This window comes from Drosophila innubila, chromosome X (assembly GCF_004354385.1).
Source record: "Drosophila innubila isolate TH190305 chromosome X, UK_Dinn_1.0, whole genome shotgun sequence".
NCBI classification, from domain to species: domain Eukaryota; kingdom Metazoa; phylum Arthropoda; class Insecta; order Diptera; family Drosophilidae; genus Drosophila; species Drosophila innubila.
This window is the reverse complement of record NC_047626.1, coordinates 7329002-7351484: the sequence shown is the minus strand read 5'-3', so window position 1 is coordinate 7351484 and position 22483 is coordinate 7329002. Positions and strand designations below refer to the sequence as shown.

Here is a 22483-nt window from a genome sequence, read left to right as displayed (position 1 = left end):
ACAACTCGATTTTCGCAGAAGTAATTATCGAGTACTTCAACTCGATGATTTATTTTGACGACTATCGAGTTGATAATATCAATTTAAAAAAAAAATCAACAACTCACTGGGGATTGTTCATCGTCAGTAATTTGTATAATCGAGTTTGGTCGTTTTGATAAAAGTATGCGTGTATATTTTGATTACAATTGCGTTTTCAAATTAAAAAAAAAAAATTTGTTAAGAAAACTCGATATTTGCAACTTGATCTACTATTTTCCGATATATCGACAACTCGATACTTACTTGTGCCGAGTTCTTATTTCGATATAAAACTCGATCTAAAATTTGGACTTACATCACTTTTTTTTATTTTTGGTTTTTATAAAATTAATTGAAATTAATTATTGTTTTTAATTTTGTATCATAAAAATTAAAAATAATTTTATTTATCCAATTTTTTATACAAATTTTTTTAAATTCATAACTATTATTTGCAGTCCCTGCTTTTAATCTTAAAAGCATCAATCAAAACGAAATCAATCAATAAACTGATTAATCATTAATCCTTGGTAATTTTTTTAATGTCTATCTTTAAACATTTTATTTATTTATTTTATATTTGTAGAATTTTGTTAAGTTTACTTCCTTCTCTCGACCCTTACAGAATTGTTTCTCTCAGTGTCTTCACACCTTAACATAAAGTGTAACTGGACATGCCTCAAAGATGGGTACCCCTACCAAAGGGTAGGGTGTCGGGCACGTAACATTCTCGATGGTTTCAATGCTTTTAATAAAGTGACAAAGCTGACAACTGAATACCGAACTGAAGCCATCGCTAAAATATATACAAAAAAAAAAGGGAAAAACAAGAAACATTTTATGAGCGCGTTCTTTTGAAATTATTGCTACTGACAAGGAGGTGAATAAAATCCCCTTGATCCTTATTGTTATTGTTGTTGTTGCTCTTGTGGCGGGTATTATGATATGAGTCTGAAGTTTGTTAAAAACTCAAAAACAAAACACGATAAGCATAAATCTTATAAATTCTAGATAAATGGCTTGAAATTAAAGAGGTGTTAACCATTCTAAATTTTAAATAGTTCCTTACTTTTTAAATTCAAAATGAATTGTTGACTTTTACTTGCAATATGATTTCAATAAATAAATTATGAAATAATAAAGAAGCTTTAATTTATTTTTATTTAACTAAAAAAAAGAGCAACAACGCACAGCAAATGCGCTGCTTCGAGTTGAGATGCTGAACACTAATAATTTAAAATTTTATACTGTCACGAATTGTATAAAATATAAAAGTAAGAATTGTAGACTCTATAAGGTACACATATACTTAATCAGGACAATGAGCTGATCTCTCGATTTTTAAAAACAGCTCCATAAATGTTTTATTATTTTTGAAAATAAATTTGCAAATAAATCTAATAAAAATTGATTGTGAAGGATTTATTAAAGATTTTTTCTTAAATTAAATTAAAATATATAAAACTGTGTTAAAAATGGAATTAAGCACACTCCTTATAGTTCCAAGAAATACCAAGTGAATTTGAATTAAAATTTGCTAATAAAATTAGTTACCTAAAATGCACTTTTAATAAATATTTCGGCATCTATTTCAAAAAAAATTCTTATGTCAAAAAAATCTGGCGTTTTTGCTAAGATTTTGCAATTGGAAAAAATATGTAAATTTTAAGTTTTATATAAAAAAAAGAAAAAAGATAAAGTATCTGCAAGCTATCAATTGATCTCAGAAATGTTGATGACATTATTGTTGTTTTTGTTAGAGCTTACTTTTAACATTCCTCATCTGCATGTTGTTGTTTTTGCTGTTGTTTTTGTTGTAAAACACACACAATTCGCCTGTCGACGATTTTAAATTATTTTTTTTTTTGGTTTGTTTCCTTTTTTTATGCATGTGTCCAGGTTTATTGTCTTTTGACGCATTTGCCAATACCAGCAACAACAGCAACAACTACAGCAGCAACACCAAATATTGCTGACACAACAGCAACAATAACAGCCGTGGCAGCAACAACAATGCAAAGAAAATTGTTTGCCTCAGCAATTGGCGTGACATTCGTTTTCTCTTCGTTGTCTCACTCTCCTTATGCTCTTTCCCTCCCGAGAGCTTTACAAATCTGGAATGACATCTATATACATTATACATATTATATATCTATAGATCAAGCGGATAAAAAGGACCTCGAAGGCTGAAAAATTCCATAATAACAATCAGACCAAAGTAAATTGGATTACCATAAAATTTTAATTAGATTAATTGGTTACATGAAATTTTAAAAATGAATTTTGAAGGTCCATTTAATTATTATTGCTTCAAGATTTATGCACAAAATATCATAAATAAGTCAGATTTAATTCTCATGATAATAAGATCAGGGAAAAGGAATTAAATTCTTCATTCGGGTTGCATTCTGAGGATTCTTCTTTTTGATTTTCTGGATGCAGATGACTTCAAGGAGATTTATATTCTGGCAGCATTTTTAAACTTGCAGTTTGAAGAGTTGGTCTCTTCCGTCTTCCGTCTGAGGTTATATTGAATGGAGTATTGACCGGGTTAGTTTTGTTGTTTCTTCATTTTTAGCATTCTTTGCGAGAAAGAATCTTCAAACTATGCTCTTTACTTGAGGCCACCGTTAATAAATCGGGATCAACTCAAGATGCCATTTGATTAAAATTTAAAAGATTCCCCGAATATTTTAAATATTAATCAAATTTAAGTCTTGTTTGACCGCGACTTATCATCGGTAACACCAAGTGAGAAGCTGAGTTCATCGATTCTTGCTCCAAGCTGCCTTCTCCTAAAAATAAAAGATAAAATAGATTATAAATGATATATAACAAGTTTAATTACGTATGTTGAGACTTACCGTTTCTTGGATGTTCAGAAAAATGTTTAGCATCGAGTTTACATGTCAATTCATCCTGCATTTGAAATGAATTGGAAAATCAGCTATACTTTTTGTAATGACTGCAATGATATAATTAAAGCATGTTTAGTTTAATTTATCGCAATTTAAAAAAAATGCATATACATAGTATATTTCATTTCGTATATATTGACTAACCTGCAAAAATGCGCATTATATTACGATCATGATTTAAAGGTGAAGTGATTAAATACAATTGTTTTCTATGGTAAAAAAATACACAAATTAAAAATTGGTATATAAAAAGTGTATTACAGCTGCTAAGACTTACCACAATGACTATAGTGAATAAAAAAAAAACACTTTATACCCTTAACTGTCCATTTATAATGGGCATAGGGTATAAAAATTGCGATGTCATGACATTTTAAGACACTTGAATGTTTTTTAAAACACTTTTCAGAAAAGTCACGTTAAAGAAAAACATCTTCCAGCTCGCAAGAAATAGTTTTTACCACATTTTGTAATAATAATATTTTGGTTTTGGGTAAAAAAAAATTTTTTTTAATTTAAACGAGAAAAAAATAATTGACTGATGTTTTCACTTTAAGGTTAAGAAATATACTAAAGATTTCCATTAGCTTCGTGCCTTTTATAGGGTAGAAGCCAGCCAAAGTCATTGCCTACTTTGATTAGAAATTTCTTTTAAATATTTCAAAAGAATAAAATATAATGAAACAAAGCAACCGTTCATTCGACTGTTATTAACATAATAGTAACATAATAGTAACATTATAATGTTAATACAAGCTGTTTGTTGCATGGTTTATCTAAATTAATTAATTTGAGTTCGAACATATTAATATCAATTTGCTATCTATTATAATAATAATAATTATTAGTCTATTTTTTGTGTAGCTTTTATTTATTTTATAATATTTATCAACAAAAGTATTTTCTAGTGGAAGACTTATTATGTTAATAAATTTTTATATTCTTATTTTATTATTTAGGGCTCTTGGAACAAGTGAGATCAGATTTACGAATTGACCTTTAGCTAAAACATTTGAGGGAACAACTTTTATATTAACAATATTTCACAATATTTAAAATTTTTATTATAATATCTGAAAATAAAAGATTTTAAATGAAATTTAATTTTTCAATTATTTCTTTACTTTTTATGGGACTAAATTTTTATTATATTATCTGCAAATAAAAGATTTTTAAAAAAATTTAATTTTATAATTATTTCTTTACTTTTTATGGGATTACATTTTTATTATAATATCTGCAAATAAAAGATTTTTAAAGAAATTTAATTTTATAATTATTTCTTTACTTTTTATAGGATTAATCATAATAATTTATATAAGAGTTATTTACAAATTTTTGGAGAAAATTTTACAAAAAAAATGTATTTTATAATTTATATTTGAAAAATGTTAATCGTAGCGTTATCCTGGAATATAGCAGATATATTATGTATGTAGGAAATGTCTGTAAGGGTATTTAAGCTTCGACTCTCAGCGAATATTTATTCAGTCTATTCACAGTTTTTGTGGCTGCTTTTAAAATCATGCCTACAAGTATGCAACGCAATTTTTTCAATTACAACTCGACGGCAATATACTTTTGCATGACACTGTAAGACAGAGGGGTGGGGGGAACAGGTGTAAAGGGGTGGTGAGAAGAGGGTGCAAGGGGAATGTTGTTGCTGACAACGCGGCGAATTTCTTCCTGTTTCTCTTTTCTGCAATTGCAATTGACAATTTATGTGTTTTGTTTTTGTTGTATTTCAAGGGAGTTTTGCTGAGGAAGAGCAAGAGGGAAATGGCGAACAGGTGAGGGGGGAAGGGAAGAGGGGCAGTCAAAATGTTGCCACCTTCAATTTTATAAGGAAATCGATGCTGAAGTTGCGACGCATTTGAATGCGACAATCGAATGGAATCGAATCGCATTCATAGAGTCTGAAATAAAATGAAATCGAATTGAATATGACGCAAAATGAAAAGCATAGCAATGGAAATTCTAAGGAAATTCTAACCCTAAACAACAACATACAACGACAACAACAGCAATAGTTTATTTTAATTAATTAAAATGTGATGATTACATTAATGTCATTTATAACAGTCGAATGAACGGTTGCTTTGTTTTTATTTTTCATTCAATTTTGTTCTTTTAAAACATTTAAAAGAATTTTCTCATCGAAGTAGGCAATGATTTTGGTTGGTTTTTACCCTATAAAAAGCACGAAGCTAATGGATATCAACAGTATATTTCTTAACCTTAAAGTGAAAACATCAGTCAATTATTTTTTTTTTTCGTTTAAATTTTAAAAAATTTTTTTTTTACCAAAAACCAAAATATTATTATTACAAAATGTGGTAAAAACTATTTCTCGTGAGTTGGAAAATGTTTTTTTTTAACGTGACTTTTCTGGAAAGTGTTCCAAAAAACATTAAAGTGTCTAAAAATATCATGACATCGCAATTTTTATACCCTATGCCCATTATAAATGGACAGTTAAGGATATAAAGTGTTTTTTTTATTCACTATTCCTTGTGGTAAGTCTTAGTAGCTGTTATAAACTTTATATATCCCCGTTTTTAATTTGTATATTTTTTTTTACAATAGAAAACAATTGTATTTAATCACTTCAGCTTTAAATCATGATCGTCATATAATGCACAGTTTTGCAGGTGAGTCAATATTTATAAGAAGTTAAGTATAAGCTATATATACATATATGCATTTGTTTAATATTGCGAGAATATAAAGTAAACATGCTATAATTATATCATTGCAGTCATTACAAAAAGTATAGCTGATTTTCCAATTCATCTCAAATGCAGGATGAATAGAAATGTAAACTCGATGCTAAACATTTTTCTGGACATCCAAGAAATGGTAAGTCTCAGCATACGTAATTAAACTTGTTTTATCTCATTTATAATCTATTTTTTCTTTCTTTAGGAGAAGAATGCAGCTTGGAGCAAGAATCGATGAACTCAGCTTCTCACTTGGTGTTACCGATGATAAGTCGCGGTCAAACAAGACTTAAATTTGATTAATATTTAAAATATTCGGGGAATCTTTTAAATTTTAATCAAATGGCATCTTGAGTTGATCCCGATTTATTAACGGTGGCCTCAAGTGAAGAGCATAGTTTGAAGATTCTTGCTCGCAAAGAATGCTAGAGAAGATCGAGAGAAAAATATCATAAAACGCACATCAGTAATGTTTTAGAAAATCAACTGATGATAGATGTTATACGCCCAACGATAGTTCTCCACGAATCAGATTGTGTTCGTCTTTGGATTAGAAGTCCTCCAATAAAATGCCGCTTTATAGATTGCTGAACGAATGCCTTCCAGAAAAATGCTGTAGACTTTCCTTTTCAACGCTGAAATGTGACGCCTTCTATGATATGTTGCTCTCGAAAATTCTTTCTCGTAAAAAATGCTAAAGAAGAAGAAAAAACGAAATAAACCCGGTCAATACTCCATTCAATATAACCTCAGACGGAAGACGGAAGAGATCAACTCTTCAAACTGCAAGTTTAAAAACGCTACCAGAAAAGAAATCTCCTTGAAGTCATCTGCATCCAGTAAATCAAAAAGGAGAATCCTCAGAATGCAACCCGAATAAAGAATTTGATTCATTTCCCAGATCTTAATATCATAAAAGTTAAATGTGTTTTATTAATGGTATTTTGTGCATAAATCTTGAAGCAATAATAATGAAAAGGACCTTAAAAATTAATTTTTAAAATTTCATGTAACCAATTAATCTAATTTAAATTTTATAGTAATCCAATTTACTTTGGTCTGATTGCTATTATGGAGTATTTCAGCATCCTAGGGCTGACCGTTTTGGAATCAAATAATTATATTATAATTTTATAGTCGGGTGTATAAAAAAAAGTTAATTTGAAAGAGTTGGACATTTTTGTAATTAATTAATCGCAACTTCGAATCTATGATAATGTACACTTATTATTATATCACACGAGGGAAACGAAATTGAATGAAACAAAATGGAATGGAACAAAATTAAATGGAACAACATTAAATGGAACAAAATTAAATGGAACAAAATTAAATGGAACAAAATTAAATGGAACAAAATTAAATGGAACAAAATTAGATGGAACAAAATGGAATGAAACAAAATAGAATGAAATAAATCGGGGGAAATTCTCAAGTTCATGTTGCAATTTTGCAAATATTATTTAGCGTAATTGCATTTGAGATGATTCAAATGGCAACAACAACGACGACAACAACAATTAGAACAATTAGAACAACGATTGCAGCAACAATGAAAACAACAACAACAACAACAACGACAACATTAAAGGGTTGCATTCGTCTCAAGTTTGTCAAAGGAAATTCTAACCCTAAACAACAACAAAAGTGACGACAACAACAGCAACAACAGTAACAACAACAACAATAGTTGAGGCTTTTATTTATTTCATTTAATTAAAATGTAATTATTATTGTGCTACACGCCGACGTCGACGTTGACGTCGCTGCCAGCGTCAGCAGCGTCACTTTGACAGTTCACAGTTTGTAAGTGTCAAATATCAACTGAAAGCCCAAAAAGCTAAAAGAAAATGCGCACCATTTCCCTCCCCTCCCCCTCCCTGCTCCCACTACCCCTCTTCACCACTTCTTGCTCTGTTCACTTCTGTCACAATACTCGCTGTCGACGTCGCTGCTGGCGTCGCTGCTTGCTGCACGCTGCGTAGCTGCAATTAAAATAATATAAATAAGCGTTGACTGTGTATGGATTGGTGTGTGGAGTGGGGGGAGGGGGGTGCGGAGAGAGGGGGGGTGGAAAAGTGAGGAAAATGTCTCTGACATTTTCTGACTGGAATGAAATATTTGCCATTGTTGTTGTTGCTATTGTTGTTGTTGCAGTTGTTGCCGTTGCACCTTTACTGCCTTAGCCACGCCCCCATTCTACTCACTCCGCCCTCAATTCTCATTCTCCTTCGCCTTCTCCTTCTCCAATCTGTGCACTCGCCAACCAAATTGTTAGCAACTCAGTCAACGAGAACGCCAAAGACAAAAGTGAAGGCAAAGTCGACAGTTTGTTGTTGTTATTCCTGCTTTTCTTATACCCATTAATTAAAAAGTGCAGTGGGGTATATTGTATTCGTTGCAATGCATGTAACAAGAAAATGTTTACCCTATAAAGTATAAATATTCAAGTTCAGCAACAACAACCGTTTCAATCAATTTTAAAAAATAGCTATTTTAAAAAAAAATTATTTTATTATTGTTATATTATATTCAACTCAAAAAACATAAGAAAATTAAATAAAATATCAACAATAACATTAAAAAAATGAATTTTAATTGATATTTTAGTTTTCGCATTAAAATGTTATTATAAAAATTAAAAATAATAATAACTATAAACCAAAGAATTAACCGAAACCAGTAACGGTTAAGGCTTTGGTTCCGGTACGTTCCAAAACAACTATTTCGGTAAATGGTTTTTTTTTCAGTTTTCTTATTTCGGTTTCGGTATAAATACCGGTACGTAACGGTACACCAAATCAATTTTGAAACATTTTAAAATGATAAGGTGTCGCTTTATAATAATTAAGACATCTAAGTAAATATCTAGATCCAGATGAATAAAATTTGTTGAGCGAATTTAAATAAATTTGAATTCAGAATAATTAAAGATGCCAAATCATGATCAAAATGACATTCCGCTTAAAAATCGGTAAAGTTTTGACAAAGTTATGACAGCTCAAAGTTGCTCAAGCCTTTGACCTAGCAACTTTACAAGTCAAAAATTTTGTATGATTTGACATGATTTTTTACAGAAAAATGAAAGGTCTCAGAATCAAGTTTTAAGTGTTATTTTATACTAATTAAGACATCAGGATTCGATTAAAAGTAAAAACTTGGGATTTAAAATTTTCAATTTTCAAAATTCCAAAGGGGGGACCCTTAGCATCGAAACCGTGACCTGGAGAAAAATAAATATTTGTACAAAATTAATTAAATTTGAATGCAGAATGAATTAAGAGGCCAAGCCATGATCAAAATGACAATCCGATTAAAAATCGGATGAGTTTTCATAAAGTTATGATAGTTTGAAGTTGGTCGAACCTTTGATCTAGCAACTTTACAAGTCAAAATTTTTGTCCAATTTCCCATGATTTTTAACAAGAAAATGAAAGGCCTCAGAATCAAGTTTAATGTGTTGTTTTATACTAATTACGATATAAGGAGTTGATTAAAAGTAAAAACTTGAGATTTAAAATTTTATATATTTCAAAGGGGGGACCCTTACCACTAACATGGAACCATGGCTATAAGAATATAACAAATAACTCTTTGTTTTTGATCTAAAAATATATATAAAGTTTCTAAAATTCTACAAATTTCAATTTTTATATGCAAAAAATCATTTTATGTTTTAAATTTTCTTTGTAATAAAAATGGAAAATAAAAACAAAGTTCACATAAAATCAAAATTTATTTTACTCGAAAATATATTTTGATTATTTTTACCACACACAATTTATAGGATGGATCCATTTTTTTATGGCCATCATTTCATATTTATTTCGTATTTAGAATAAATATATAATTATAAAGTTAAAGAGTATCCCAAAGTTGGAAACTCGACCAATGTGTTTTTACTACTTGTTGTTGCAGTTGTTGTTTGTTGTTGTTGATGTTGTTTGTTGTTGTTTGTTGTTGCTGTTGTCGACGACAAATACTTGATGGATGAAGCGACCTTCACCTGGCTAGCTGCTAAGTGCTACGACCCTTAACTTGTCCCCTTTCCATACTCCTAATTTCCCTCTCCTGATTCTCTTTCTCTCTCGCTCTCTTTCTCTCATATCTTTGACATCTGTCCATCTATCCATCTGTCCAGCTGGACACAAAAGCAGCTCCATTTACGACCCAAAACACTTGACATGACCTCAGAATAAAGAGACAACTTAGGCAAAAAGGGCGAATAGTGTAGAGATTGGAGAGTAGCAAAAGGTAGATAGTGGAGTGTAGAGACTAAAAGAGAGGTGTAGACATAAGAGAAAAGAAAGTAAAATATTTAATTAAGATTAGTGTAAAACGCAGAAAGTGTAGAGATTGAATAATAGATAATAGACAAGTAAAGTGTAGAGTCTGAGTAGAGAGAAGAAAAGTAGGTTGTGGAGAGTGAAAAAATAAATTAAAGTGGAGATTTAAAAAAAAATATGGGAGAAGATTAAAACGCAGAAAGTGTAGAGATTGAATAATAGATAATAGACAAGTAAAGTGTAGAGTTTGAGTAGAGAGTAGAAAAGTAGGTTGTGGAGTGTGAAAAAATATGTTAAAGTGGAGATTTAAAAAAAAATATGGGAGAAGATTAAAACGCAGAAAGTGTAGAGATTAAATAATAGATAATAGACAAGTAAAGTGTAGAGTTTGAGTAAAGAGTAGAAAAGTAGGTTGTGGAGAGTGAAAAAATATATTAAAGTGGAGATTTAAAAAAAAATATGAGAAGAAGAAGATGAATGTAGGAAAAAAAAAGTGGAGAGTCAAGTGAAGAGAGTGGAGACTACCTAATAAATGGCAGAAAAACTATATAAGAGTGTAGAGATTATATAGAAGTGATTGGATAGAGGATTAGGATTATATTTGGACAAGTATAGCTGTAGGAAATGAAGAGAGAACAGATAATATAAAATGAGTAGAGAGGTGTAGAGAATAAGGAGAGTTGAAATGGTAGACAGATTGGAGAAAACAGAATTGGTAAAGACAATAAGGATAAAAAATTGGAAAGTACATAAAAAAAATCGATTATATAAATCGAATATAATGAAGATTTGGAAACGAAGACAAAAAATGTAAAAAAGTTCCAAAAACTGTGTGTAGACTTAATCAACTTGGTTCTTAATGCTGATCATGAATATATAAATAAATATACTTTAACCGTTACCAGCTTAATATAACCTTTTAACAATTAAAGTGCAGGGTCTACAAGAAATTCTCAATCAAAGCAAACAAGGAGAAATTCGACATTTCGAATAAAAAAAAAAAATAAAGTTTTCCTATTTTTTTTTTGGTTTTCAACTCGAACATAGATAAAAAATCGGTGAATTTTGGTAAAGGCTTCATGGCTGAGACGGGGACGGAGACGGAGACGGCGAAGGAGATGGAGAGGGAGGCGAGGTATCGGCTGAGTGTGCCGAGCAACGACTGCAAAACGGCTCCAGTTACGGCGACCACAACCACAGTCCCAACCACAGGCATGAGGGGAATGAGAGCCGGGTTGCCGCAGCGGGAGGAGGAGAGGCAGACGTTGCTCCTGGTGCACGATAATAAATCACAGTCGGCGACAAAATACGTGAAAATGAGCCAAGGGAACGGCATGGGGTAAGCTAACTAAAAAAGACGAATAGACAAAGCACTATGGGAAAAAAGTACGATTTATTTTTGGCATCAACTCTAAATATCAGGTACTGCAAATCTTAATTATTCTGTATGCTTTTCAATAAAAATAAACTCATTAATAAACTCAAATAATCTATGTGTTTTTACACTGATTCCAAAATTTACTATATTTATTAAAATACTTACAAAATAAAGATTAATTTTGAGTTTTACTTCACAAATCAAACAGTGATCATTATTTATTAGTTGAAAAATAAATATTATAAAACAATGATTTAATTAATATTCAAAATAAAATTTAGAAAATAATTATTGTTTGAGTTTGTAAAGTATAACTCAATATATATTTATAAATATTATAAAATTATGATTAAATTAATATTAAAAATAAAATTTAGAAAATAATTATTGTTTGAGTTGTAAAGTTTATCTCAATATATATTTAAAAATAATTTAAAATAATAATTTAACGAATATTAAAAATAAAAATCAGGAAATAATGACTGTTTGAGTTTTAAAGTCTAAATCAGAGCAAACCATTATTTTGTCATCCTTTTGTCATTATTTTGTGATCATTATTTTTGTGTTAAAATTTGACACTCATAAAATAATGATTATTCCTTGGGATTTTTTTTTCGTTCAAATGATAATGATTTTTTTTTTTGCTCAAAGACAAACTTTTGTAAATCAGTAAATAAAAAACAAAGTATATGTATATTTAATCATTAATTTTTAATTTTTATAAAAAAAATTTTAAAAGATACTTTGTATTTTTATTTGAGTATTCAGATTAAAAAAAGTCAAATAATTTTGGAAAATTCTAAAAAAGAAAATGTGTAATTGCATATATGCCAAAATATCGGAGTTTTTTCCCCCATAGTACATAAGCAGCAAAGCTCCAAATAGAAAAGCATATCGGAAAACATTACCGGAAAACTACTTGCTTCTTTTAGTTACCTCAGCTCAGTTCAGGAGGAGATTCCCACGCTGAGGCTGCGCCTTCCTGAGATTGAGGCAACTATCGGCAGGGACGCTCCAAAATCACGCTCACGCTCAAAGTCACCCTGTCGAAAGTCACCCCGTCAGGCGGTGACGAGTCCGCGACGCATTCCGGCCAAAACAGTTGCTTCCCAAGTTGTGTTGCCACCGGAAATTGAGATGGACATCGATAACAATTATGCCACAACGCTGGCAGAGAAGCCGCAACGCAGTGTCTTTCGCCGTTTGACCTTTGACGAGTGGCTCATATCGAAAGAGTGAGTTTAGACCCCAGATTAAAGCCTGACTAACATTCACAAACATTTTAATATAGTCTCAAGCTCATTATTTATAACAGCGATGGTCAAAACATTGCCTAATTTGTCGCCTTCTTTATCATTAGCAATGATAGAACAACGCACAGCAAACTCGCTGCTTCGAGTCGATGCGCTGAACACAAATAATTACGTATGCATAACTTGCTGATGTTCTTATAGTTCTTTATATTTTTTTTTTGATAGACCTTACTTGGAAAGTCCGGGCAATTTTATAAATTTAATATTTCCAAGTTCGTCTAATTAGTCAATTGTTCTTTTTCCTAAAATAATTTCAGTTTTTTATATTTATTGTACTTAAAATTTTAAATTGTTTTTGGAAGTGGGCAATATTTCAAGAAATTTCAGCTATAAGAAATACTTGTAGCTGATTTTAAGGACCGAACAATATATTTAGACCAGCAGAATAAATTTAATTTTTATTTTGAGTTTTTTTTTTAATTTTGGTAAATTTTTTTTTTTTTTTTTTTAATTTTGTTTTAGAATTATATTTTAATTTGTGAAAAAAAGACTAAGATCATACTGCAATCTAGCAATATGTATTTAACTTTCATTTAATTTTTATGATAACATGCAGAAAACAAATTAAATACAAATTATTATATTTGTTTTATTTAGTTAATTTATTATTTATTTTATTTTATTTATTTATTAATTTATTTATTTACTTAAAGCAGTCGGCAAAGAAAAAATTACCAAGTATAAAAATTAGTTTAAGGATTACAAACACAAATAGAATTAAATATAAATTATGAACTATAAGAAAAAAAATTAAAGTTAGATCTGGGGTAAGCAAAAATTATAAATGATCCAATATTTGTTGCAAGGCTTGGGGAAAACCCAGAAAAACCCAATTTAATTTATTTTAATTAATTAATTAATTTAATTTAATAATTTAAAAAACACTCTGTGAGCGGTTGTATGAAATTTAATTTTTCGGATTTTTTTTAAGTTGAAAAATTGCCATTTGGAAAAAAAAATTAATTTTGGTTAATTATTTAATTCAATATTTGACTTTGTGAAAAAGGACTTTAAGATAAAACTATAATCCAGCAGTAAACATTTAATATTTTTGAAGTTTTTTTTTATAAATAGTAGAAGAAATCACTTTTAGCAAATAAATTTTATTTGTTTTTATTAATTAATTTAATTTTTTAGTTTGTGAAAAAGGACTTTTTGAAGTTTTTTTAATAAGTAGAAGAAATCTCTTTTAGAAAATAAATTTTATTTGTTTTTATTAGTGAATTCAATATTTGAATATGTGAAAAAGGACTTTAAGATAAAACTATAATCTATTAGTAAACATTTAATATTATTGAAGTTTTTTTTTATAAATAGTAGAAGAAATCTCTTTTAGCAAATAAATTTTATTTGTTTTTATTAATTAATTTAATATTTCAAATTGTAAAAAAAAGACTAAGATCATTCTGCAATCAAGCAATATGCATGTAATTCTTATAAAATTTTTATAATAATTTGCAGAAAAAAAAGTAAATAAAAATTAATTATATTTGTTTTATTTAGTTAATTTATTAATTTAGTTTTATTAACTAATTTATTTTTATTAATTAATTTATTATAATTAATTAATTTATTTAATTTAAATAATTAAAAGACACTTTGTGAGCGGTTACATGAAATTTAATTTTTTTGGGTTTTTTTAAGTTAAAAAATGGTCATTTGGAAAATAAATTAATTTTGGTTTATTAATAAATTCATATGAAAAGGACTTTAAGATAAAACTCAATTAAGCAGTAAACATTTAATATTGTTGAAGTTTTTATTTATAAAAAAGTAGAAGAAATCTCTTTTAGCAAATAAATTTTTTTTGTTTTTATTAGTTAATTTAATATTTTAATTTGTGAAAAAAAGGAATTTAAGAAGACTACAATCCTTGGATCATTATATAAAATTTAAGGCACTTTTTTTTTTAATTTTTTACCACTTTGCAGGAGGCAGGATGCGCAGCGTCGTCGTCAGGATCGGCGCGAGTTGAGTCGTCTGACACACATGCAACAGTTGCGTCAGGAGCTGTCCGAGAAATGTTATGCGGACTGGTTGCGCTCCAAGCGGCAACAACGTAGCTGCAACAACATGTTGCCGGAACAACAGCAACAGGGCAACAAAGCACTGCCCACATTGCTGGTGGAATCGGAGCGCAATCGCGCCGAGGAGACGAAAAGAACGGTGCAACAATGGGAGCGGCGCAAGGTGCTCGAGTTGCAACGTCAGAAGGAGCAACAATTGCGGGAGCAACACGAGCAACTGGTGCGCGATCATCTGCGGCAACAACTCTCACAGCTTGCGTGGCATCGTTGGCTGGAGCAACAGGAGCAACACGAGCAGCAGCGGCAACAACTGAGGCAGCAACAGCAGCAGCAGCAGCAACAACAGCAACAGTTGCAACCACAGCGACAACAACGCTCACGTCGTCATGGCGGTGGCAAGTTGCAACCTCAGTGTCAACTGGAATCGCTTTATTTGCACGTGCCACTTTCTGCGGCACAGCGTTCATTACGTAAGCGTCTGGACAGTCTCGATGGGTTGCACATGAAACGGCGACGTCGCTAGTTATAAACACTCTCTCTCTCTCGCTCTCTTTTTCATATATCTGTCTGTAATCCAAAGCTTTATCCAGCTCCAATTTTACCTCCGTCTCAACAAGTCCGCCGCCTAAATCACATTGTATGGCATTAATAAAATTCTAAAATTCTCTTTAAACTTCATCCATATTCTGCTTAAAATTTCGCAGTGCACATTAAAGCTGAAAGCTGTAGAAAGCTTTAGATTAAAGCACATTAAAGCTTTAAGCTATAGAAACTAATAAATAAATATTCTATGACTTTATAATATCACATAAAAACAGTTATAAAATCCGCAGTGCACATCAAAGCTGAAAGCTCTAAAAGCTTTAGATTAAAGCACATCAAAGCTTTAAGCTATAGAAACTGATAAATAACTATTCTTAGACTTTATAATATCACATAAAAAAGTTAAAAAAAAATACGTTGATTAAACAGCTTGAGATTAAAGCTCATCAAAGAACTTTCAGCGGAAGAAATGAAAACAAAATAATTTAAAAACATAATACCACATTACCACGAACCACGTTTATCCAAAGAAAAAGTTAGACTTTTGGCGACACTAATAAAATTCTTTTTTTTTTGTTAGTTTATTAAAGAAAACTACTATTTCATACATTCATAAATATTTACTATTTAACTTGCGAACTTTTAAGTTTTTTTTTTTTTGTATAAATTTTTCTTTTTTATGGAAGTTCGAGTTACGAAAGCGGAATTATATGTAATTTGCTTAGTAAACATTTTTGCTACTCGTTCGAGTTAGGAGAAGAATGCAGCTTGGAGCTAGAATCGATGAACTCAGCTTCTCACTTGGTGATACCGATGATAAGTCGCGGTCAAACAAGACTTAAATTTGATTAATATTTAAAATATTTGGGGAATCTTTTAAATTTTAATCAAATGGCATCTTGAGTTGATCCCAATTTATCAACGGTGGCCTCAAGTGAAGAGCATAGTTTGAAGATTCTTGCTCGCAAAGAATGCTAAAGAAGAAGGAAGAACGAAATAAACCCGGTCAATACTTTATTCAATATAACCTCAGACGAAAGTTGAGCAATTCCAACTTCAAATTTAAAAACGCTTTCCAAAATGGAATCTCCTTGAAGTCATCTGCATCCAAAATCAAAATCAGTAGCCTCAATTTGTAACCAAGTAAATTAACCCGAATGAAGAATTTGATTCCTTAACCTGATCTGAATATTAGATAATTATGTTTATTAAATCTCCATTAAAAATAATTATTGAATTCAATAAATGGTTTACATATCTATTTTAAAGTTAATGGTTTAGGTAATTGACAAAATTGATTAAGTAAAGCTTTCAGCTTAAAATGAACTTAGCAAGTTACTTAAACTGAATGTGCCTAAAGCTCGCTAAAATAAATAAGCTTTGTCTGAGAGATGAACCGTAATTAAAAATGTTTGATGAGCGCATTTGAGATGAGATCCAAGTTCAATCAGTTTGCCAGCGCTGTGTTTGCCCTCTCAGAAAAGTGCGGAACTTTTGTTTGCAAAGCTTCAACGGCAGCTTCATCTTCAATTGCCAAGGTTTGCTCGGAGTCTGAGAGAGCGAGTTGTGTGCGAGTTTTTCGAGTTTTCGAGTTCTCTGGTTTATTCAATTAACAGCACAAAAGCTGAACACCTTCTGACTTTGCAGTTGTACGTAGTCTGAAGCTCTAGGCTTGGTCTGGTCTGGTCTGGGATGATGTCTGGTCATTAGACCGCAGGCAGGACGACGCACAGTGGCTCATTTAGCTTAAGTTGCTGTCAAAAATCAAAAATGTCTAAATTAATCGTAATGTCATACTCGTATAGCTTATAAGTAGTTTTCATGATTTTTATAGTAAAGCTTAACTAGATTACTTTAATTATATTAGTTCTTGAATTCTTGATAATTCTTGAACTTAAAAAAATATGTCGAATTTCTTTAAAATTAGTTATTTTTCTTATGGGCTTAAAGTAATATTCAATACCAAATTTACTTTTAGACAGAATGTCATGCACTAATAAAAAAAATTTTCTAAAATCAAGAATTTGGTTTCAAAACTAAGAATTTGGGTCTAAAAAATGCGTCGAGAACATAAAATTCTTAGATTAAGAAAACACATCTTGGTTTTGAGAACATTTCAAATAAGACGAAGTTCTTATTTTAAGAATAAATGTTTTTAAAATTAAAATCAAAAAATTAATAAAATTTTTTTTTTTTTAATTTTTATTTTTTTTTGTTTTGATTTATTAACATTTTATTCTGTCTTAGTAATTTTATAAACGTTCTTTGATATTTTAGATGAATATTCTTAGTATTAGTAAAATGGTCTTGAAATTTTCTTATTTTACGAAGAAAATTTTTAAGATGCATGTTCTTGATTTTAGAAGTAAGTTATTTTTTTTCAGTGTACTCGTTTGACTTATAAGTAGTATTAATTATTTTTATAGTAAAGCTAAACTAGATTACATTAATGATATATGTTCTTAATTTCTTGATAATTCCTAATTTAAAAAAATTTTTAATTCTTTTAAATTGATTTTTTTTTATAAAGGGCGTAAATTAATATTTAATACCAAATTTATTTTTAGTTTTCTGTTTTTTTTTTTAATGTTTTATTATATTTATTTACATATTGTTTACATTTTTTATAACTTGAAATCATTTTTTTTTTAATATTATATATTCTAAAAATAGGATTAGACACGATATTTTAAATTTATGACATCAGTTTTTTTCAAACATTTTTCAAGTTTTTTCGAGAGACGTTCCACTGTGCGACGACGATGACAATGGGTGATGACCCACAACACACACACTCACACTCACACACACACACACTCACACACACACTCACACACCCAACACGCAGTCACTTGGGCACTTATCCTTTTAATCCATTTTCATTGTGTGTCACATGGCCAGCAGGTGTATCAGGTAGAAGTAGTAGTAGAAGAAGCAGACGAAGGGGCAGCACTCGGAGTCGTTCTCGCTCTCGTACATCGATGCCTCGATTTCACATAGTGGCAGATGTTGCTGCTGTTGATTTGGGGGCAGGATAAAAGGCCACACCACACCCCCACCTCCCCACCCTTACTCACGGCACCCATTCGTATATTTCCGTGCTTTGGCACAGTGGGCAAAACAACAAGAAAAGCCTATTTTTATTTATATCGGCGAAAGTAGCTAAAATATTGTGTGTTTGTCATTTCCTATTAAATCAGAAAGAAAATCTTTATTTTTATTTTGTTTATTTTTATTTTATTTGATATAAACGCCACTATTTTATCGGTTTTTGCCACTGTGATTGATGGCGCTTGTTTTGCTTGCACGTTACACGTTGAATGCTGCACGTTGCACGTTGCACGTTGTTTGCCAATCCAATGAGCTGCTTGTCAAGCCATCTTCCTGCTCCCTTTTGCCTGCTTTCAACTTCCTTTAACAGATCTGAGCAACGGCATCTGCCTCAGTTGAAAAATGCTGCTGTTGATCGATCAAGTTGCATGTTGCACATTGCACGTTGCACATTGCAAGCACGTTGATCACATTGCCCACAAAACCAGAACCAAAGTGTAATTAACGTAAGTAGTGTAAATTTATTGTGGTCCTGGTTCAATTTGACTGCAATCAGGAGATATTCTTAATATCTATGTAAGGATACGATTTGTCATAACTAATTGAGCCAAATGGATGTCATTAGATAACTTGAACTTGGCTAGTAAATATTCAATTCAAACTGTTTAGACTCAGTACTAAAAATGCAATGGAATTTATGAAACAGGCTGAAGAAGGCGTGGCAGTTCTGATAAAATATTTTAAAAAATTCAGTTGATATAAAAAAAAATAAAACTTTAACTTTAAGGTAATGAATCTCATCCTTCCTTTTCTTGACTATCAATTCAAGTATAAGAACAGATTGTCAATAGACTAAAATTAATTGGAAGCGTATTCCATATATGGAAAGCATTGAAGAAATCCATATATGTTTGCTAGGGAAATGCTACTTTCTCCTTGTCTTATATTCACAAATAAGCTAAGACATTTTTACTAAAACTGAATAGGCAAGGCATACAATTTTGTTAGTTAGTTTGGATTATAGGGTGATTCATTTAATTCTATTTTTAACGCAAATGTTCCATTCTTAGTTTTTAAATACTAAATGTCCAAGATTGTTTTTTTAGGTCATAATAAAAATTTTGAAATATTATTTTATTTCAAGTGTTTTATTTAAAAACAAACTTAATAGACCCCTGTAGTTTTTTTAAGTAACAAAACTGCTCATATTTTTTTTATGATTTTTTGTATGGGATGATCTCAGAAAAATTTTGTATAAAAAGAAAGGAAAAAGTGGCTAAAATAGTAATTTTTAGTTAATTTAAGCAGTTTTCAAAAATTCATAAAAAATATAAGCAAAGAGATTTTTGAAAAATTCTTTTTGCAGACACTATTAGAATTGTTTGAAGAAACTTTTTGCAACAAAATATTTTGTGTTTAAGCCCGAGAAAAAACAAAATTTGACTAAATTCTACGTGGACATATATTCAAAATTTTTAATGGGTACTTAATGGCTTAGGGAAATTTTGTATTATTCAAACTGGACTTAAATGACCTTTTCATGGATGCTTAAATGTTCATAAAGTTAGTTCAAATTTTACGTAGATTAAACTTTAAATTTTTAAATAAATATGCCGACCAGTGTATTTTAATTAAGTATACGCCTTGTCTGACAATTATTTGTATGTTATTTTTTATATTATAAAACTTTGTAGATAAAATCAAGGAAATACATGATTTTCCTTGCCTTTCACAAACCCCATCTAGCATATAAATTACACAAGTTGTTTATTAATTGCGTTCGCATTTGTCTTTAATATGCAAATGTTTAAATATTGAGTTGAATCCATCGAAAGATGTGACTTAAAACTTTTCACCCTGCGGTTTGATGGTGATGTTATGCACCTGCCAAAATGAAAGAAAATATAGATATAGATATAGATATAGGTATAGATATGATATAGACATTAATGCTAAGCATGTGTAAAGGCGTATGGATGGCTGTCTCACTTGCACGTTGGGGGGCGTGGCAATGGTCCATAGAACGGCGTCAGCGACATCCTGTGAGCTCAGCATCGGCATGTGCTGTTTGATGACATCTTGCAGCTGCTCCGGCAAAATGTCCGTGTCGACAATGCCCGGACTGATGGTCTGCAATGGCAATGGCAAATGTGACACAAATGCGAACGTGACATGCATGTGGGTTTAAAACAGTGTTGCTCTTCACTTTTAAAAAATAAAAACACTAAAAAACACGACAGAAAAAACCGCTAGTTTACAACTATAACTCTACCAAACTGATCTCCATTAATTGTATTTTATAATATAAATTTTTATATTTTTTGCTTAAAATTCTTTTCGAATTCTTACAGAATTTTTAAAGAAATCGTTGTAAAAACTCCGAAAAATGAATTATTTTTTTACCTCAATAATATATATCTCTAAACTGTATGACTTATTTTTTATTTAATTTTTTATGTCAACTGTCAAATGTTAAAGTTGAACAGAACAATTTTTAATTAAAAATAATATAGAATCAGAAAAAGTTCATTTAAATTAAAATAAATAAATTTTATAAATAATTCCAATTAAAACTGATACGATAAAAAGTAAATTAAACAATTATCACCTTAAATTTTGTTAATATAAAACAATTTAATGATGACGTGTTAAATGTTAAAATTTAAAACCATGTATAAACGGCTAATAGATATATTGATAGGCTTGCAGAAAATTTAAATTATATTTTAAGGTAGATTGTGACACTCTCAATTAATGATCAAAAAATGCAAGCTCACTTCTAGAAAAACCATAAAAGAATGCCATATTGCTATTTACAATAACAAATGAAATGTTGTACCATAAAAAAATTCAAAAGTTGTTCTTTTTCATCTGGGTTTTCTTAACAAATATATCAAAAATAAAATGGATTTTAATTAAAAAACGAATCCGATACACAATTCAAATATATATATTTTTTTCTATGAATTTTAAGCTTTACGATATAAAATTACTGCATACTTTTCGGCAATGTGTGGAAAGCCAAACAAATTTTTAATTTATTCAGTTTTGTCACTAGACTTTTACCTCATACAATAGAACACGCATTACTATTAAAACCTCTGTATTATAGTTTCTAACTCATCTTAAATTTTATTTTGTTCTGTATTGTGTTTTTCTGGGTTTTCCCAATCCATGCAACAAATGTTGGAGCAATCGCTTTCCTTATAACTTGTCAATAAATAAATAAATTGATAAATAAATTATATGTATTTTTTAAGTAAGCAGACATACATTTTTAAGCCACTAGTAAACGGCAACACTGCTTGCGAAAGGGTTTGAATATTGTCACCTAAATATATGCTAGTTTAAAACTTGCCACTTACCGATACACGAACTCTGGTCTTGTGACGTTGAAATTCCTGTCGATAGATCTCGTTCATAGCGCGAAGTGCAAATTTTGTTGCCGGATAGATATTGAGGGATGGCAGCTGTGGCCCCAAATTGGGCACCTGATGACCGGCGACACTGTTAACAATGATCACGTGACCCTGTTCCTGTACCTGTTCCTGTAGATGTTCCTGTTCCTGCTGCTGTTCTTTCGCTTCCAGCTCCTGCTGTCTCATTGCCTGAAATGCCTCGCGTATGCAATACACACTGCCCATAATGTTCGTCTCGATGGTATCACGTATGGGCTGTGTATTTGCCGCACCGCTCAATTCGGTGGTTGCCAGAATGCCCGCATTGTTCACCAGCACATGGACACCGCCCAGATGTTGTTTGGCCCATTGAAAGGCATCCAAAACCTGCGACTCTTGCGTTACATCGCATTTGATTGCATGCAATCGGGAGCGTTGCTCCAACGTTTTCAGCTCCCCGCGCATCTGTTCGACGCGCTCTTGGCGCCGGGCCAGACCGACAACCGTGAGACCGGCTCCGACCAGAGTACGGACACAGGCGGCCCCAATGCCGGAGCTGGCGCCGCTCACGATGGCCACTTTGTTGCGCCAACGTTCCATGCTGGACTATGCCAAAAGACTAATGCCACTTGCTACCGTTGCCACCGTTGCCACATCTGCGACATCCACTACACGACCCAAGCTCCCAAGCTCCCACGCTCCCAACCTCCACCCTCGCACAGTGGAAAATTAAAGTGAAATAACCACTAAAATTTTGGTAAAGTTTCGGTTCGATGGTTCGAACATAAAGCAAGACTCAGGTTTGGTTCGCAAGCCGGTTTGTGTACC

The 22483-nt window shown here is 31.0% G+C and overlaps 2 protein-coding genes and 2 long non-coding RNA genes across 4 annotated transcripts; 2 read left to right on the top strand and 2 right to left on the bottom strand.

Moving 5' to 3' along the window:
• Nucleotides 1-2298: 2298 nt before the first annotated feature.
• Nucleotides 2299-3374, bottom strand: LOC117793443. The gene is made up of 4 exons (XR_004618271.1): nucleotides 3217-3374; nucleotides 3084-3148; nucleotides 2886-2986; nucleotides 2299-2816 (listed from the first exon to the last, which is right to left on the bottom strand). It is a non-coding gene; the product is annotated as an uncharacterized LOC117793443 (long non-coding RNA).
• Nucleotides 3375-5327: 1953 nt separating this feature from the next.
• LOC117793429 lies at nucleotides 5328-6577 on the top strand. The gene is made up of 4 exons (XR_004618269.1): nucleotides 5328-5455; nucleotides 5526-5590; nucleotides 5698-5798; nucleotides 5865-6577. It is a non-coding gene; the product is annotated as an uncharacterized LOC117793429 (long non-coding RNA).
• A 4402-nt stretch (nucleotides 6578-10979) lies between these two features.
• On the top strand, nucleotides 10980-15339 carry LOC117789604 (zinc finger protein 853-like). The gene is made up of 3 exons (XM_034628651.1): nucleotides 10980-11284; nucleotides 12256-12558; nucleotides 14568-15339. Exons 1-3 carry the CDS (start codon nucleotides 11025-11027, stop codon nucleotides 15184-15186), a joined length of 1182 nt encoding a protein of 393 aa, XP_034484542.1. The 5' UTR covers nucleotides 10980-11024; the 3' UTR covers nucleotides 15187-15339.
• Nucleotides 15340-20023: 4684 nt separating this feature from the next.
• On the bottom strand, nucleotides 20024-22270 carry LOC117789595 (farnesol dehydrogenase). Its single transcript, XM_034628640.1, has 3 exons — nucleotides 21623-22270; nucleotides 20247-20387; nucleotides 20024-20141 (listed from the first exon to the last, which is right to left on the bottom strand). Exons 1-3 carry the CDS (start codon nucleotides 22253-22255, stop codon nucleotides 20100-20102), a joined length of 816 nt encoding a protein of 271 aa, XP_034484531.1. The 5' UTR covers nucleotides 22256-22270; the 3' UTR covers nucleotides 20024-20099.
• Between the last annotated feature and the right edge of the window lie 213 nt (nucleotides 22271-22483).

Excerpts from the sequence above, each read along its gene's own strand:
- LOC117789604 (XM_034628651.1), top strand. The coding sequence starts at position 11,025 with ATGGCTGAGACGGGGACGGAGACGGAGACGGCGAAGGAGATGGAGAGG. Across the intron at positions 11,285-12,255 it reads AGCCAAGGGAACGGCATGGG|TTACCTCAGCTCAGTTCAGG; the intron begins GTAAGCTAACTA and ends TGCTTCTTTTAG. Across the intron at positions 12,559-14,567 it reads GAGTGGCTCATATCGAAAGA|GAGGCAGGATGCGCAGCGTC; the intron begins GTGAGTTTAGAC and ends ACCACTTTGCAG.
- LOC117789595 (XM_034628640.1), bottom strand. The coding sequence starts at position 22,255 with ATGGAACGTTGGCGCAACAAAGTGGCCATCGTGAGCGGCGCCAGCTCC. Across the intron at positions 20,388-21,622 it reads AGACCAGAGTTCGTGTATCG|ACCATCAGTCCGGGCATTGT; the intron begins GTAAGTGGCAAG and ends TTGCCATTGCAG. Across the intron at positions 20,142-20,246 it reads CCACGCCCCCCAACGTGCAA|GTGCATAACATCACCATCAA; the intron begins GTGAGACAGCCA and ends TCATTTTGGCAG.